Source organism: Centroberyx gerrardi, chromosome 18 (genome assembly GCF_048128805.1).
Source record: "Centroberyx gerrardi isolate f3 chromosome 18, fCenGer3.hap1.cur.20231027, whole genome shotgun sequence".
Taxonomy (NCBI): Eukaryota; Metazoa; Chordata; class Actinopteri; order Beryciformes; family Berycidae; genus Centroberyx; species Centroberyx gerrardi.
Window position 1 is genome coordinate 18,962,569 of NC_136014.1, and position 16,782 is coordinate 18,979,350.

A 16,782-nucleotide genomic window follows, 5' to 3' on the forward strand; every position below is an offset into this window, starting at 1 on the left:
GACATATTTTGATTATTAGCAACGTTCTAGAAATTACACACAGGTATGATAATAACAAATATATACTTTTAAAGTCTTTTCTCTCTTTTGGAATGTCATGGTTGTTTTTCTAGCATGATGGTGATATTTTTCCACCCTTATGGAAACAAGTGACTTATACAATCAGAGGAGATAGCTTCGCCTTTGCCGGGAGAGCTTAAAGCAAATAGAGCCGGGACACGTGTGAGCTGCAATATTGAGCTATTATGAGTTAAAGGACACCCTCTGCCAATGGCAGCTTAACATCTGGTTAGCATTTCATCTGCTGGGTGACATTTTTTTCAAGGAAATATAAAGATGAACTGGGGAACTTTCCAGGAAAGAGGGATCATTTCAGATCTTTTTTAATTTCACTTGCAAAGACGCTGTGAAGATATGTGACCACACCATTAAATACTGTTGGACAGTTTGTTTCAGTTTGGAAAATACAGCAGAATATTCACAACTGTGCATCACTCTCATCCACTCTCTCAAAGAATCAGTGTGTCTGAGAGCGTTGAAACCTCAGAACTGGAAGGATTTCTAATTTTAGGGTTGAAAAAATGAAGAGTGGCATCTGCTCACTATGTTCCAGAGCTGACTCACACCGTAAATTCCTAACAGACTAGCAGGACATCGTTTTCAGCTGAATGTTTTCCACAGCTTCCAGTCCATCTCTTCCAATCACCCATTAAACAACAATCCGGTGTAAACCCTTCAAATGTTACGATGTGCCTGGGTGCATTTCTGAGGGCCTCCTCCCTTCTGCTGCCTGTTGATGTTAATTCCACAGTTGTTTCGGGAGTATGTGTGTGTGTGTGTGTGTGTGTACAGATACATTTACAGAGCCCTCCACCTGTGTAGTGCAGCTTTGGATTCATATAATTGTTAAGTGTTTGGTATCATTTTACTCAAAGCCGTTACCTTACAGCACTTCCCAATCAGAGTGAGTCGCCATCATCTCAGTTTACCTCAGAGAACTGCTGAGTACAGTGAAAAATCACAATTATGTCCTTGCTGTGGCATAAATCTGACTACACAGAAAAAAAAGTCCTGGTCCAACCAATAGCAGACAGGGCCAAACAAAGTGATTGAGACTTGGACTGGATTTATTTGGACATTCTTCTTCTTCTCTGGTTCTCAGGCCTGCCTGATCATTCCTCTCCTGGTATTTCAAATAAACCCATCTCCGAGCCGCTCCTCAAATAAGCAGGGCAGGGCCCGGCGATGCTCCGCTCCGCTCCGCCGCCAGATTAGGTTGCTGAACTCAAAATACAGTGGGAAAGAATCATGAGAGGAAGTGAACAGACACACAGAGGAAGAAGGAGCTCAAGAAGTTATAAAATCTGTCAGGAGGTTGAGAATAGCCTCGGTCTCCCAGAGCAGGTCAACATCCTCAAGCACCCATCAAGCTCTTGGCCTGGGAACATAAAATCTGTGCGTTTGTGTCGTCATTCCCTTTGTTGTTCCACGGGTCAGCAGACATGGACAGTCCTCTTGAAGGGTCAAAGTCCTGTCTCTCTCTCTCAGAAAACTCTCCTGTGGCTACTAGAGTGAACCATGGAGTACAGCTCAGTGAAAACATTCAGTCCCTCTGTGGTTCCTCAAGCGGTTCCAGTCACCTGTCATGTGAACCAGGTAGAAAACTCAGCATGACAGATTCATGTTTTCCCCTTTCTCCAAAAATTTCAACATGACATACACTAGAATTCTATGTAAATAGTACAGTAAGTATCTCCCCATGTGTTTTATCTACTGCAGTTTGTTTAAAGGTTTGTACAAGGAAGAGCATGTGCTATATCACCAAAATTACCAAACCAGAATGCCATGTTATTCCCTATCATGCGCAATGAGTGGAAAGCGTGTCTAATAGCGTGGTCAATAAAACAGAATCTCTTGCGCCTCTCATGGTCACGCGTAAGTGAATTATATGTAAATCTCACTATTTTTCCCACATATTTATTTGTAGGCAAGGCCATGGAAATCAACATTGCACACAATTCACTAACACTTTGCAACACCAACTCCTATAATATCTTTTGAAAGATGCCGTTAATGTACTTTCCACAAAGAGTTTGGCCATGCACAGTGGCTGGTATCATTGCTCAAAGATGCGGGCATCATCACCAGCAAGTCAGGCAAACAAGGCAGAGAACGCTCCAATTATAAAGGGTGCCAGCCTTAGTGGATTAGTTTTACAGCTGAAGCGCACAATTTGCACTTCCAATTGGTGATTAAGGGACTAATTGTTAGCACAGTGCTCCTTTCCAGGGCTCGTTTACGCCACAACTTGATTTGCATGAATTTCTTAGTGAAAAACTTTGCACTCTTAGTTCATCTGAGGTGCAAAAAATGCACAGAATGCCCTTGCAATACAATCCCTGGGCCTGTGTTCCCTCTTGCTAAAGATGATTGGTCTTATCCATCTTTCTGCTACATGACCTTTCACCTAAAGAACTGTGACCTAATGGACTTTGAACACACTAGATTCAATAGACTGTAAAAGGCATGATATAATGGAGAAAAACCAGGAAAAGGAGGAATCTCCATTAGAAATGAATAGAGGCTCTTTGTCCGAAAGACCTGCAAAATCACATCTTCTGACTTAAAGGGGAAAGCCCTGACATGCCACAGCCAGCGTGCCTTGCTACTGCGCCCTGCCGCCGCCGCCGCCTACGAACTTCATTTTGCCATGCAGCTGATTGGCAGTCACCGTCAGTTAGCTGCTAAGCAGAGAAAGTTTAGGGGCTAAGCTAGACGTCTCCAGGGCCTCATTATACGACTCATTCGCCAGCAGCTCAAACCCTTATGTCTGAGTGCCCAGGAGCAGCAAGAAGGCCCACTTCATCTGAAGCAGCCCTGGATACATTCTTCCTCCACTAGCTCTATTCAGGACTGAATAAGTCTTTGTGAGGCATGATATACTGTAGAAGTGACAACCTGCCTCAAATACATTTACAATCAAGGGCAAAATCTTTCTGTGGTTTCTGATTCGGCTTTAATCTCAGGCAGCAGCACCACACCTTTATCTCATAATTACCCTTAAGAAAATACACAGGGATTGTATCAGTTTGGGTAGGAATGGGAGAAAAGGCAGAGAAAACGCCCATGCAGTGGATGTCCTGACAACCATCCAATCTTTGGATTATACAGCTAGAAAGCGGAAACGAAGGCAGGCTGAGGATGATTCTGGGTCATACTCATGCAAAATCAAATAAAAGATAGTGTAATGACTGCTTGAAGATTATTGGACTTGAATATGATGGTTGTCATGTGACTAAATCACATGTTCCAAATAATCATGAGGGGAAAAAATGAAAGCAAAAGTGACACTTTTATTACTTTACTTTTTTAGCAAAAGAAAACAACTTATTGTCTGTTCAGTAAAATACCTCCTCTCCTATTTGTATTCAAAGCACAGCCTTCCAGGTTATGGTTACAAACGTTTTTGATTTAATAAAAAAAAAAAAAATGTAATGAATGATACAAACAATACATTGCCTTATTTGAACAGCAGTTAGAACGCACAACACAGAACAATTTAAAAGCCGAGAATACATTTTTCTGCTATGAATAGCGCAAAGCCGAAATGAAATCCAAAAGGCACACATAAGAACTGGGGAGATGAGCATGAAACACGCAACTATGGACTAGTTTGACTTTAATGATTACTAATTGTGGATAGCTACTGAACGCTGCTTGCTGAAAACCTAGGACCAAGATACAGTGATGAAGTTTCTTGAAACAGTGTTCTACTTGAAATGTTTTGGAATACATTCCCTTGGCACAAAACATTTTTTACTTGAGTGTGTTGACGGGTCGCTGACAGTGTCTGTTTGGATGCGCCAATACCACTCTTTCAGTGCTAATGCAGAGTACCAATCTGATCCATTGCTTTCACCGAGCAGTAAAGATGTAGACAATTGCTGTGTTTTCAGTGGGCAAAAATCTTAAATAAAAAAAAAGTTTTTTTTTTCCAATAGAGTGATCTGACATCCTGCATGTGTAAAGGCAGAATTCAACCTGCTTTGCTTTTTCATATGTTAGAACATGGCTCTAGGTATTGTCTCTATATTCAGTACCGTGTCGGTGCATCCTTGGCGTCTGTGCAGCTTCCGCAAAAGCATACTACACTAAACACGTGTAGCCAACAACCACCACATCGACGTAATAGCCAAAAACACATACTTTATTTCAAATTGCTGCAACAGGGGCACTAAAAACAAACTGCAGAGAAACACTCGGGCCCCAAGTGAAACTCACTTCGATAGAAAACATTTTCTTTTAAAAGTCATGATTAAAATGAAAGCACAGGAGAACATATGGTAGACGCAAAGATTTTGGAACATAGCATGTCATGTAGCCTCGTCCAGCCAACAGAAAAAAAGGAACACTTATTAGATTATAAGAGCACAGTTTGGTGCGGCTTTCCAACCCTTCAAAAATAGAACATTTCGCGAGCTTTCAGGAATAAATAGAAAAAGAACACCGCCCTGCCCCCACCAAAAAAAAAAAAAAAAAAATTCATTAAAATCTCTATTTTACTGTAACATTTGAGATTATGGGGTGTCCAAGAAAAACTGAGCTAATGAGCTCCTAGAAGAGAATACCGGTGACAACACAACACACACACGCGCGTGCACGCTCACCACATGCATGCACCACATGCATGCACAGTCTCTCTCTCTCTCACACACACACAGAAGTGAGCACGCTGTGGCTATTGATTAACTCGACTGACTGATTTCACGACACATTGATAAACTGACAGTGCAAATCTTCAGACGGCTGCAAAGAACTAAATTAAGAGCGAGAGGATACACCAACAGGAAAAACCTTGAACTAGTAATGACATTTTGTACAATTCTTTACCCATTCACTGGTTGATCTTTTTTTTCCTTTTTGTAAAGTTTTCATTCGAAGATGGGATGAAGCTCCGGAGAAGCAGATGGGGGAAAAACAAAACAGTATTTTTGGATTCAGCACTCTTTAGAAGATTTAAACAAATGCCTTCACACAATTATTGATTATTTTATCATTAACGCGATTTTGCCTACTTCGTGTTTACCCTTCATCAAACAAATAGTCTTTTAAAATGTTTAAAACAATAACATATGTTAACTACATAAAACATTCTGGGGCACCAGTATCAAATTAAATTTGATCAAAACTGGTGGCAGGAATCGGAGAAATGGAATTATGACCCAAGAACAAAAAAGTAGGAGCCAAAGGTTGATTCTGGCCATTCTAAAGGCAGCAATCCTGACTGGTGGCACTAGGTTTTGACTTAAACATAAACACAAGTCAATCCAGTCAACCGACTACAGTGCATTATGGAAGTGTTCCTTTTTCATTTGCGGGGTTATACTGGATGACCTTTGACCTCCTGTGGCGGGGCAGGTCAGGTCACCCTGGTCCACTGCACCTGTACGGATGTGAAACGCTTAAGTTCCAATGGAAGTGAATTCGGACAGGAAAGGGTAGAGAAGCCTGGGAAACCAAACAAACAAACAAAAAAACAAAAAAACGCTCTGTTCACAGGCTTTCCCTTTCCCTGGAGGTCTCTCATCCCGCAAGGCTAGTTGGGTGTTACTGACAACACCCAGGTTTTTACAGTACCTCACAGTCTTTTGGGTTTGTCAGAGGTCTCAGAGACTCAAGAGCAGGTTTCCTAAAATGAATCCAGTCACAGGATATGGAAGGATATTGATGCGTCTGTGTTAACTGGACAGAAGGAGTTACAGAGTTCCTGCTCCTGCTCTTTTGTGTTTTGTTTTTTTTCCTACTTCACCATTCGGCATCCCCAATGGCTTTGGAGAAGACATAGTCTCTCCCGTTTAGATTCATGATCCCATCCTTCAGGTGGAATTTCCATTTGTTCTTACTTCTGTGGATCTGGGGAGTAAGGAGAAGGAAATGAACGGCGTGGGCGTCGAGGGGCAACAGACACTGTTACAGCTTACAATGGACACAGTCTCTTATGTCTTTTTGACCATGCTCACAGACTCTGGGGCCAAACAGTTATACTGGGACACTGGGATATCAACCGACATTAAGCTACAGGTCTTTTTAGGCATCAATTCAGTTTATTACAATACAGTTATTAACAGGGTTTAGAGATTATAACAAAATTTAAAATCAATGTATCCAACCTGGAATAGCCCAATTACGGCTAAAATGATAATGCTGATTATTTTGCCAGATATTGTTAATCAAGATTGTTAGTCTTGATTTTTTAAAGAAACAAAATGATTTTACTGCACCTTTAGCATCTTATATCAACATCATTTTAAACTATACCCGTGGTTTACATAAAATTAAATGTCTCAAAATTGCTGATATGCCAATTTTGCCAATGTGGAAACTAAAGTATATAAAGTAATTGTGTATATAGCACTATACACAATTAATTGCAGCCCAAGTTGTGAGATTAACTGATGCAAATGCAAAGAAAAGTGTTGCTTAAATGGAAATACATCAACTATAACAGGATCTCCTCATCATTACTTCTCTTTAAATAATACTGAGTATACTGAATATTCGAGTTAGGACCGTGAGGAATAAACATGCTCTAGTGAACTTTCTACATCAGATTAAAAGGGAATTGGTCATTTTGTTCCTGCATTTATATACACACAAAACATAGGATTGACTGGGCTTTATTACACTGTAGTCTCTCTGTCTGTCTGTCTCGCTCTCTCTCTCTCACTCACACACACACAATAGACTCTCGACATTGTACTGCGTTTCTTACCTTGTCATACTGGCACACCACTACATTCTCTGTATCAAACAGTTCCTGGTCCTCCTCGTCGCTCACATCGTCTCCACTGTTCAGCGGCTCCTGACAGAGGAACAAAAACACCAAATTTGAACACTGTACTTATCAAATGTTTCTTGGTCAGGTGGAAGGAATTTGAAACAGTATTTGGCCTATGCAACACTAAAACACCAACAGAAATGGATTTTGGTTTTCCACATGGGAGTGGCTCTCTGAGGCGGGTTGGCCCACCCTGCCTATTCTGCGGTAGGGGAAACGCTGGTGTGAGATCCATATTCATAATCAATATTCATATATCAGTATCATAACATTGTAATCTGTGATGTTCCTCTTGCAAGTCTCTGCTGGAGGGTAAAGCCAATAAAAGGAGGACATGACAATGGCATCTCAGGACTGGGACCAGAATGCTTTTTGCAACAACCGGCTAATTTTCTTCAAACACAGAAAAACTAAGATGTGTGTGAAAAGAAAAAGGCCAACTACAGTATCCACTGCATTCGAGAGCTCATTCGTCTCATTTACAGAGTTGTTTATTTCTACAGAGGTTGACCGCATTCAACACTGAAAGACCTTGGGACTGGCAATACACACATAAAACACATAAAAGTTGAACAGTAAACACATCGTCCTGTGTTTACTGTTCAACTTTAAAACAAGGGTTCATTTTAAACCAAGGCTTTTTGTTTCCCACCTCCTCCACCTGCCCGTCTTCTCCCCCATCCTTGTCCTTCTCCTCGTCGTCATCTTCATCATACTCTTCCTCCTCATCCTCGTCCTCTTCCGAGGAGGTGTCGCCGGTTCCGTCCACCTGCAGCATCATGGGAGGCTGCTGGGGCTGAGGCTGGGCCTGGGCCTGAGCCTGCTGCTGGGCCTGGGGCTGCGGCTGGGCCTGTGGTGCAGCTGCACCCTGGACCTGCTGAACCTGCTGGACCTGAGCTGCTGTTGCTGCCTGGCCGGGCTGAGGCGCCATGGCTGCCGCTGCCTGCATCACCTAGCAGGAAGAGAAGCCCAGAAAACAGGAGTGTCCATATGCCGCTAGATTATGCAGGTGCAAAATTAACACCCGGCAAGGGCCAAATGCTGGTAAAATGCGTCTTTGAGACAATAACATTTGAATGCCTCGGTTATATACAGTCTTTGGGTTAAATTTTGTCCCTGCTAACCACTGTACACTCTGACCGTAGAGTGTGTGTGTGTGTCTGTGTCTTGCATTTAATGATGAATTACAAACTTGATCAATTGTATAAGTGAGTGAGCACGTTTTAAATCAAAATTCTAAATCTGCTCATCTCTTTATTGAATGTTAAACACAGTACCTGACTCTACATGAAATAGCATTGCAAACGGGTAAGATAACATGCTTCTATGAAAAATGTATCTTAATCATTTCAGCCGGTATAAATTATTCTTGCCAGGTATTTATTTTTTTGTTTACCAGCACTTGGCAGGTGAGCCAAAAGGTTAACATGTGCACTAATTATGGAGACAGATGTCGATAATATGCATATTTACTTTTCTTGTGTCTCCTTGGAGCGGTGGAATAATATGAACACCTGTGTAAGTAATTAATTCCCAAACTAGATTGGATATGTGTATATATCAATGATGTGATCAGGACAAGACGAAAAAAGGCAGGAAATGTGGCAGGAAAACAGGGATATCCATTAGGGAGGAATCAAACTTGCACTGCAAACTTCCAGGAAGGAGCAATTAAATCAGTCATTAACGGATGTAATAAGCGCTGACCTGTGCGTTGCCCTGGACCTTGTTTCCCGGAGCGAGGACAATCTGCTGGGGCTGGATGATGACTCCTGTTTGCTGGGGCAGGCCTCCCTGGAGAGGAGCCAGCACCTGGACCGACAGTTAACAGGGAGAATTAACCTTTCACAGCAGCTCTCAGATTAACACAGCAGCAATCCCATTCAGTCATTTACGAGGAGATTTCCAAGGCATTACGGCTGAAAATGGCACAAAGGTATACTTAATCTCAAAAGTCTCTCATCATCTGAATTCGTAAGCAGTGGTGTCATTCTGTTGAAAGGCACGGAAAAGTCGTGTTCTGGCTCATCATATAGTTATGATGCTTATGTAACGGCATTTTACTACTGTGGGTACATTTGTAGAGGTCACTGGTAATAGGGGACAAGGATTATGTTTCCTTGGGGAAAAGAGGTGAGATTCAGTAGGTCAGTGCCCTTTTGATTTTTCCAGAATTACTTGCTTTCCATGGCATTTCATTTCCCATTTTCAGGTTTATCTTTCCATAACTCGGTTCTTCCACTCCTTCAACACCAGAGGACCCACAGCTACGTTACAGTTTCACCAACAAACAGCTTCATTAACCTCAATCCGTCATAGACAGATTATGGGCTGATTGGATACAGGATATCTATTATATGCCTTGAGTTGTTGGTTCTGCTTCATTAAGACACTCCCCCACCGCTGTGCCTCCTCCAAGGACCCTATACTGTAACCTCCACCAAGGGGCCCTGCACCCTTGAAGAGTGAACAAGTGTCATCACAAAGAAATGGCGCATTTTGCCCACTTACATACACACAAGAAGTGGCAACAGGGCGTCTTAATGGTTGTAGGAACTGTCCTCTAGCTAGGTCACAGGTAAAAGCCAGTGTCAATCCGCGAGCAAGACACTGAAGACCTACATTAGGTGCTAAAGGGGCAGTGCAAATCTCTGGCTCTACACTCCACACTGTAGATATGCATTAATGTCTATCTCAGGGGATATGTGCGGGGGAAAAAAGGCTATACGACCAGATGATTACGAGTTTTCACTTTGCTTTTTTACTGCACTTCCAGCTCCCAGATACAACTCAGTCCACTTCTGTTTTACTTGTCCTGGGCCACACTCCAGAGCTGGGTATCCTGTGTTGCCCTGTCTGTGTGATGGGAACATACCTGTTGTATGACGGGGGCCTGCACGCCACCGGGCTGCATCTGCTGCTGCAGCAGGATCTGCTGCTGGGGCTGCTGTATGATGTACTGAGCCCCGTTGGCAGCACGGACCACCTGCAGGATCTGGCCTGAGAGACAGAGGAGAAGAGGACAGAAAGGAGTTATCCCTCAGTTTAAGTTAAACTTATTAGTGTAAATCATTTCAGTTCAATACAATGTACATGCTTCAGAATAACAGTAACAATCACAGGAAATAGAAATAAAATTGGCCCAAAGATCAGTTGAGTAGATTTTGGTGGTGATCCAGATCTTGGATTTCCAGATGATTTTCATTTTTTAGCCATAACTATTTTATGCAGCGTTCATGTGCTGGTGGGAAAGTCCGACATACAGGATTTCTAAGTCGGCTGCTAAACAGCACTGCATTTACATGTTGGAAAATCAAACCCAGAGGACAAATGCTAAATCATAAACCATCATAAACCATTATGGAGGTTGCAGCTTTGCAAGTTGGAGAATTGTTCAGTGTTGGCAGAGGTTTGCGCTCTATTGAGTGCCTTCTAGATATTTAGAGATGATCACTGTAAACCAAGAACATAAAAAGCCTCCTCTCACTTTGTTTGAGGAATTTAGTAGGTCAAATTGCTCTAAAACACTTCTCTGCAACTCGATCAATCGACAAGCTTGTGTGTGCGTGTTTTACCTTGGCTGGTGATGAGCTGCTGGTACGGGGTGACTCCTGTGGGCAAAGCAAGGGTTGCTGCGGTAGCTGCTGCACTCTAGAGGTGAAGAGGAGAATACACACACAAGAGTCATCGGAAAGAGACTATAACACACACACACACACACACACACACACACACACAGACGACCTGGGGCAAAATAATATAACTGAATATAGCCTCAAGCGGAAATTCCCGGGTTCAAGAACGAGGGAAAAGGAATGTTAAAGATTTAAGGCTGTCACGGGTGAAGAGCTCTATAGTGATGTTAAAAACAGAAGTCAGTAACAAATTTCATGGTAATAAGAACATTCCTCTAGAGACATTTTAACAATTATGGAACTGATTAGCTTAACAATCAAAGCGCTAATATTCAACCTTCCCTTAGCTGATTTGTTAAAAGCAGCTACATTGTTTATCCAACTGTGTTTGTGTATCTTTATTCATTAATTCTATTTGCCGCATTTGATGTTGACAGGTCAAAAATTGGAAAGAAAAGTCTTTAAAAAAAAGAAAGAAAAAAAAACCCATTTGTGTTTGTACGACAATGCAGGCACAGCGAAAAACAAAAGACGCAGAATGATTTGGTTACCTACAATGGCACAGATGTCAGCCTTGACATTAACAGATGGCTTGTGGAAGAGAAGTAATGTTGAGGAGGGAAGACAAAAGGAGGAATAATCAAGACACTGCATGGGAGTGCGACAGGGAGGCAGATAAAGGAAAAGCTTGTGTGTTTGTGTGCGTGTTTGGGTCTGTGAGAGGCAGAAAAGCTGCGTGTAAGAGGATGAGGTTCTCCCAGCTTTATCTGCACTGTAATCCAGTCCAGAACCTACGGCCCTCACTAAACGATTTCCTGAAGGCCCTTCCTTTCCTCTCCGCTCGCCTCCTGCCCCTCCATCTGTCCCCTGCTAGACTAGTCCCAGTCACGCTCAGGCCTGCGGAGACGCCTCAGGATCCTTAGCTGGCTACGTCTTCTCTTTGGCAGGCATCAATGTGCTTGTGGAAAACACTGGTAATGTGTTTGCAGTCTTTTCCATTTTTTAATTAAAAATTGCTCAATTTAGAGGCCTATATAGCAGTATAGCCTTGTGATCCCTTAAAATGAAGCAAAGCCTACTTGCGACCCCCATCCCAGGCTGCATGCGCAGAGTGGTGAACAGTTCAACCAAAGAATAATTTTCCCTTTTCAGGTCATTTCATTTGATTATCAGAGGAGGCCTAGAGGCTGAAAACTATTCAGTGTTTCGCAAAAAAAGAAAAATGAGAGAATAATCTGAAAAATTATACATAATAAATTTGTATAGCAGAAATATGTATTATTCCTATCCCATAAATAATATCATGTCCCTCCAAAATAATCTTGTGACCCCCCCTGGGGGGTCCCGACCCCAGTTTGAGAAACTCTACTGTATAGAAATGTCTGTGTACAGTGGGGATAAACGATTTGTTACATTTCTTCCATTGTTCAAATCCCAAATAATATTGTTCTGTTGGCTCTGTACACCTTGTATGTACACACACATTCACTTACCATCCCCGTTGCACTCATATGCTGTAGAATCTTGGGATCCTGAACAATGACTTGCTGCTGGGGAGCTGCAGAGAGAAACAACATGTTCAAGTCATACAATGATACACACCAATAACACTGATAATTCCAGTGCAAATCAACTTGTTTCAATAAAGATATTGGCACTGTATGAATTTTCCAGAAGCAGGTGAAACTGTGTTGAAAACAAGTGGGATTATCTCTCCCTAAGCAGAACGTTTCACTTGTTCTAAGAATAATATGATTTCAAGACTGAATACGAGCCTAAATTACTTGTTCAGATGGACATTTTTTTACAGTGAAAAATGAGAATGGGAAAATGGGATTCACAGACACCGACCTTTTCTACTGTTGCACTTACTGCAAGTCACTTTCAATAATTGTAAATACCGCTACAGTGCAGTAGTGCCAACGGTGACCAACCTTGCTGCGGTGGGGGCAGGAGGACTTGCTGGGCCTGCGCTGGCTGGGTGACCTGCTGGACTTGTTGGACCTGCTGGACCTGCTGCTGCTGTTGCTGCTGCTGCTGGGCGGCATGCAGGGCGGCCTGCTCCTCGGTATGGAAGCCCTCCACTGCCTTGGACTGCATCAGTTTGTTCTCCCACAGCTGGAGCAACAGGGGTGAACAACAGTGGCATTTTTAAAGATCTATTTCATGGCTATTTCAGCTTTATTCAACAGTGAACAGAGATACAGGAAAAATGGCACGGAGAGGCATGGCATGCAAATTGGTCAGGAGGCGGTCTCAAGCTCACAATGTTGCGAGAGCAAAGTTTTGAACTTTAGGACACTGAGCAGCCAGGATGCCCAAAGGGACGAGTGTGTTACATCCACACAAAGAAAGAAATTGCAAAAGGAAGAGGACTAAGAGTGAGATTTTTCCTCACTAAATGTTATGTCATGTTGATGTCAGCCTTTTATCTCAGAGATTAAAGATGAGAGAATGGTAAAAAGGGAAAGTGTGCATAATTTCCTTATTCCTCCAACAGCCAAGCAGATAAGAGAAGAGGTTTGATGGCTAGTCATCTTGTGGTTTAGAGCTTGGTGGTTCTTATTAAACTTATGTAATTACCATACAGTTACAAGTGTGAAAACAGCAAAGCAACACAATTCTTAGACAAAATAGTAAACAGAGATATAACCACAAAAGTATAACCAGGGAGGTTATGTAAACTCTTCATATTCAAGCCTATTTTGTGAGCTATCAAGAGTGTCCTACAAGCAAAGTACCAGAACAGACTGTGGGGCTGGCATGTTTTTCAACGCAATTCAAATTTGACATTAATTCATGTTTGAATGCATGTTACCTGAATGCATACCTGTCAAATAATAAAATATAATTTCTAATATTACTTTGTTAGTGAAAAATTTCCATAATTGGCATCAAATTAGCAAGCCAACAAATGTATTATTATGTACTAGTGATGGTTACAATTACAATGTAGCTTCTATTAGAATGTTTCTTTCTATTAGCCTACAAGTTTCTCCAAATTCTCAATTTTCCAAAGTCACACAAAGTGACATAAGGCGTTATTCAAAACAGATGCACTTTATTAATTTCTGCAGGAAATTCTAGGCTGTTAGTTGGGTGCTGTGCTACCACAGTAAATGCTTGAAAATGTCTACTTCCTCTCCCTGCACTAAACAACAACACATTTCAGGATGCCCTCTAAAATGTGTCCTCTCTGCTGCAAAAGAAAAAGCCAAAACCTTGAGAAGAAAGGATTCTGATGGTACCATACCCCTTCCTTTGCTTTCACGTGCCACAGCTTAGCTAGGTAAGTATTTAGTGTAAATGATTTGTGGGTGCATAATTGCAGAAGTGAAAGTTCCCCTGTAGAGGCTGTATGTAAAAACAGTACTGCTGGTGGTGGTTACCGTTTTCAGCTCCAGTAACACCTGCTCGTCCACTCCCTCATCCAGGAACAGCTCCCGCACCTCGTTGATCACATCCTCAATCACAGACTTATACAGTTTAGGCTGAGGGGAAACAAGTGAGAAAAGGAAAGAAAACACATTCCCATTAGAAATGAGTGTGTGCTCCAGAAAACCTTTAAATTCTGAAAAACCTTTTAAAAAAAAGAAACATATCCCTGGTAATATAAACACATCCCTGGTAATATCAATGTATATTAATTGGGACTTCCTTTCACATGAAAAGGCTGGTTTATGCTATCCTAAAATGTGTTTCATTGAAATAAATCACGTATGTTTTTCATGTCAGCTGACAAAAGTACAGCAAACCACCACCCTGTTTACAAATGTGTCAGGCCTGTTTTTTTATACAATATATTCACTGTCTTCTGGGGGGAGAAAACTCAATTCAAGACAAATCAGCATAAATTAGAATAACACGTTAATATTGGGTGCATGGCTGTAACATATGGCCACTGAAACTGGTTCATGCAGTACAATCCCGTCCTCCTATGCACGGCTTTCATAAGTCATGCGCCATGCTAACCTAGAGCTAACCTACATACACACGGTCTGTAAATATCACGGCCAGCCAGGTATGAAATCGGCCTTTTTCTGTTGCCTCCCAGGGTAACGTGGCATGTATGGCGCACACCAGCAACAAACCCATAGCGTTTTACGGTCTGTAACAGGACTACAGTCGCATTTTAACGACACAAGAAAGCGGCCCCGATATAAACCGTAAGCGACATGGGCCACCGCACTGCGCTCACTGCACTGTCCCCAATGTCCGCAGCACGGACCTCGGTCTCTCCTTCCCTCCCCCTCGCCCCGTCTGCTCCTCCACTATTTAAAGCACAGTCTGGTGTTTATATGTAGAGCCGGTGACGTAGCGTCGAGTAGCACCTTCCCATCCCGGGCAGTCTATATTAGAGAGCCAATATGGCTGTATAAAACCAGGCAGCGGAAAGGAGGAGGGCCAGAACCGGAGAGAGGGGAGACGTGGAAGCCATTTTACGGAGCGGCAGCCTGGCACCCGCTAGCCTCGTACAAATGTAGTTTATGGCGAATTGTGGAGGATATTTGCGGTGTAAAAACTTATGAGTGCTCAGCTTTAACTAAGTAGTATGGTCTTGTCGGTGGGGGAGCAAGATGTAACTGATATGAGATGGGTAAAAGTGGTGGTTTGGGACGGCTATCCTGCCTGCTGGTCGTGGAATGGTGGACAATGACTGAGGCATTAGACTGAGCGTTTTGAGAATTGCCAGACGACTTTCTACTAAATAGACTTTAATTTTCTCCCCAAAATACCTTGATTCATTCGCTGTGGATGAGAAGGTGCTTGGCGTACATCTGGAATTTTACATTACTGCAAAAATATTAAGCTAAAGTTTACAGTTTCTCCAGCTGCATAACTTGCTACTTGTTCCAACAAAAGCAATCCAACTTGGATATTTAGGTGAAATACCACAAGCCGACAATCTAACGTTATAGAGAATTTAGTTCCTATTCATCCGCACAGAATCCTCTTTACTGACCATAAACCAACTAACGGTCAACTCCTAAAAGCTTCGGTCTACCAAACAGCCCATACAGCTTAGAAATGGCATTCTCATCTTGCTAAAATTGAACATTTCTACACAATTCACTCATTTTCTGACTAGTTTCAGCTCCTCTAGTCGTTGATCCTGACTGGATGGTTTCAACTGACAGGACGGTCTAGTTTCGAAAACTGGTTAAAATGGCCGATTGACAATAGTAGTTTTAATTTTTATTAGAGACCATAGTGAAGTGTTTGCAAATACACATCCCTTTTACTGCATTCAATAAAAAGCAGCTCGTCGACAGTTTTCCATTATAACTTTACCCCCATTTTCCCCACTGACAATCCTTAGAGATTGATCCTTACCACTGGGTTCGAGTTAGCCGAGCTCGCCATTATACGCGTAGTGTAAAAACCACACGGAGAATAGGCGAGAAATAGAGCCAAAAATCAACGAAAAACGGCTTAAAACAACTGGGAACGATATTTTAAAATAGCCGGCATCACTTTTGTAAATAAAACACAGTTTTTGGCGGTCTTATTTACAATCCCGGGCTGCGCCTCCCCAGCCGTCCTTCTTCCGTCGTTGTCCTCCTTTATATACTGAGCGATGGAGCTGCGAGTGCGCGAGACATAGGGCAGGGTCAAGCCGGTCATTACGCGAGATCTCGCACGGGATTTGACTGCCAATCAATAAGGTTACTGCTGGGAAATGTAGTATAAATGCAACGTGGTGCAAAAAACGGATAGTTCCGGTCCTCAGTCCTCGCACACACGTGACCTCATGTTAATTTAACTGAAATCTAACCTGTCTAATCTAACTAATAATCACCCCGCACACCTGTCCCTGTGTCACTTTGTTTAGCTACTGTTCAAATACAGGTGCTGCGCTCAGTGGAAGAATATCTTATAGGAAATTATTTAGCTATCTGGCTTACAAATCAAAAAGAAAATATGTATTGAACATTTGCATACTTTCCCTTTTAATACAATAGCGTGTTAGCACTGTTTTTTAAAAGCAATAAACCACTCAACACGTTTTCACAAAGTAGTAAAACCCTCTGAGCTATTCTAAAATCTGTAAATTATGGCCTCTTATGGCTTATTAGGCTACATAAATTATTACTCAGAACTGCTTAAAAAGCTAGCTTTTTACTGCATCATAAGAGAAGGTGTGAGTGATGGGTTATAAATGTTTCCAAAATGTCATTTTTAATGTTTTGTATTTCCTTGATCTCATTGGTAACAGTCACAATTTACCTAATTCAACAATAAATAAAATAAGCAAATGTTTCTAAACAATGGAAGGGGTGAACTAGATAAATAGCCTATTGTAGACCT

At 42.0% G+C, this 16,782-nt stretch overlaps 1 protein-coding gene across 2 annotated transcripts; it reads right to left on the reverse strand.

The window, feature by feature from the left end:
* Positions 1-3,333: 3,333 nt before the first annotated feature.
* gtf2a1 (general transcription factor IIA, 1) lies at positions 3,334-15,973 on the reverse strand. Of its 2 annotated transcripts, none has more exons than XM_071924928.2 (10): positions 15,808-15,973; positions 13,863-13,964; positions 12,408-12,591; positions 11,967-12,031; positions 10,414-10,489; positions 9,714-9,838; positions 8,546-8,650; positions 7,491-7,790; positions 6,773-6,862; positions 3,334-5,913 (listed from the first exon to the last, which is right to left on the reverse strand). In XM_071924928.2, the coding sequence occupies exons 1-10, from the start codon at positions 15,835-15,837 to the stop codon at positions 5,806-5,808; spliced, it is 1,185 nt and encodes a 394-aa protein (XP_071781029.1). In that variant the 5' UTR covers positions 15,838-15,973; the 3' UTR covers positions 3,334-5,805. The 2 variants fall into 2 exon arrangements, with proteins under 2 accessions (XP_071781029.1, XP_078145867.1); XM_078289741.1 differs by lacking the exon at positions 15,808-15,973 and adding an exon at positions 14,469-14,629.
* Between the last annotated feature and the right edge of the window lie 809 nt (positions 15,974-16,782).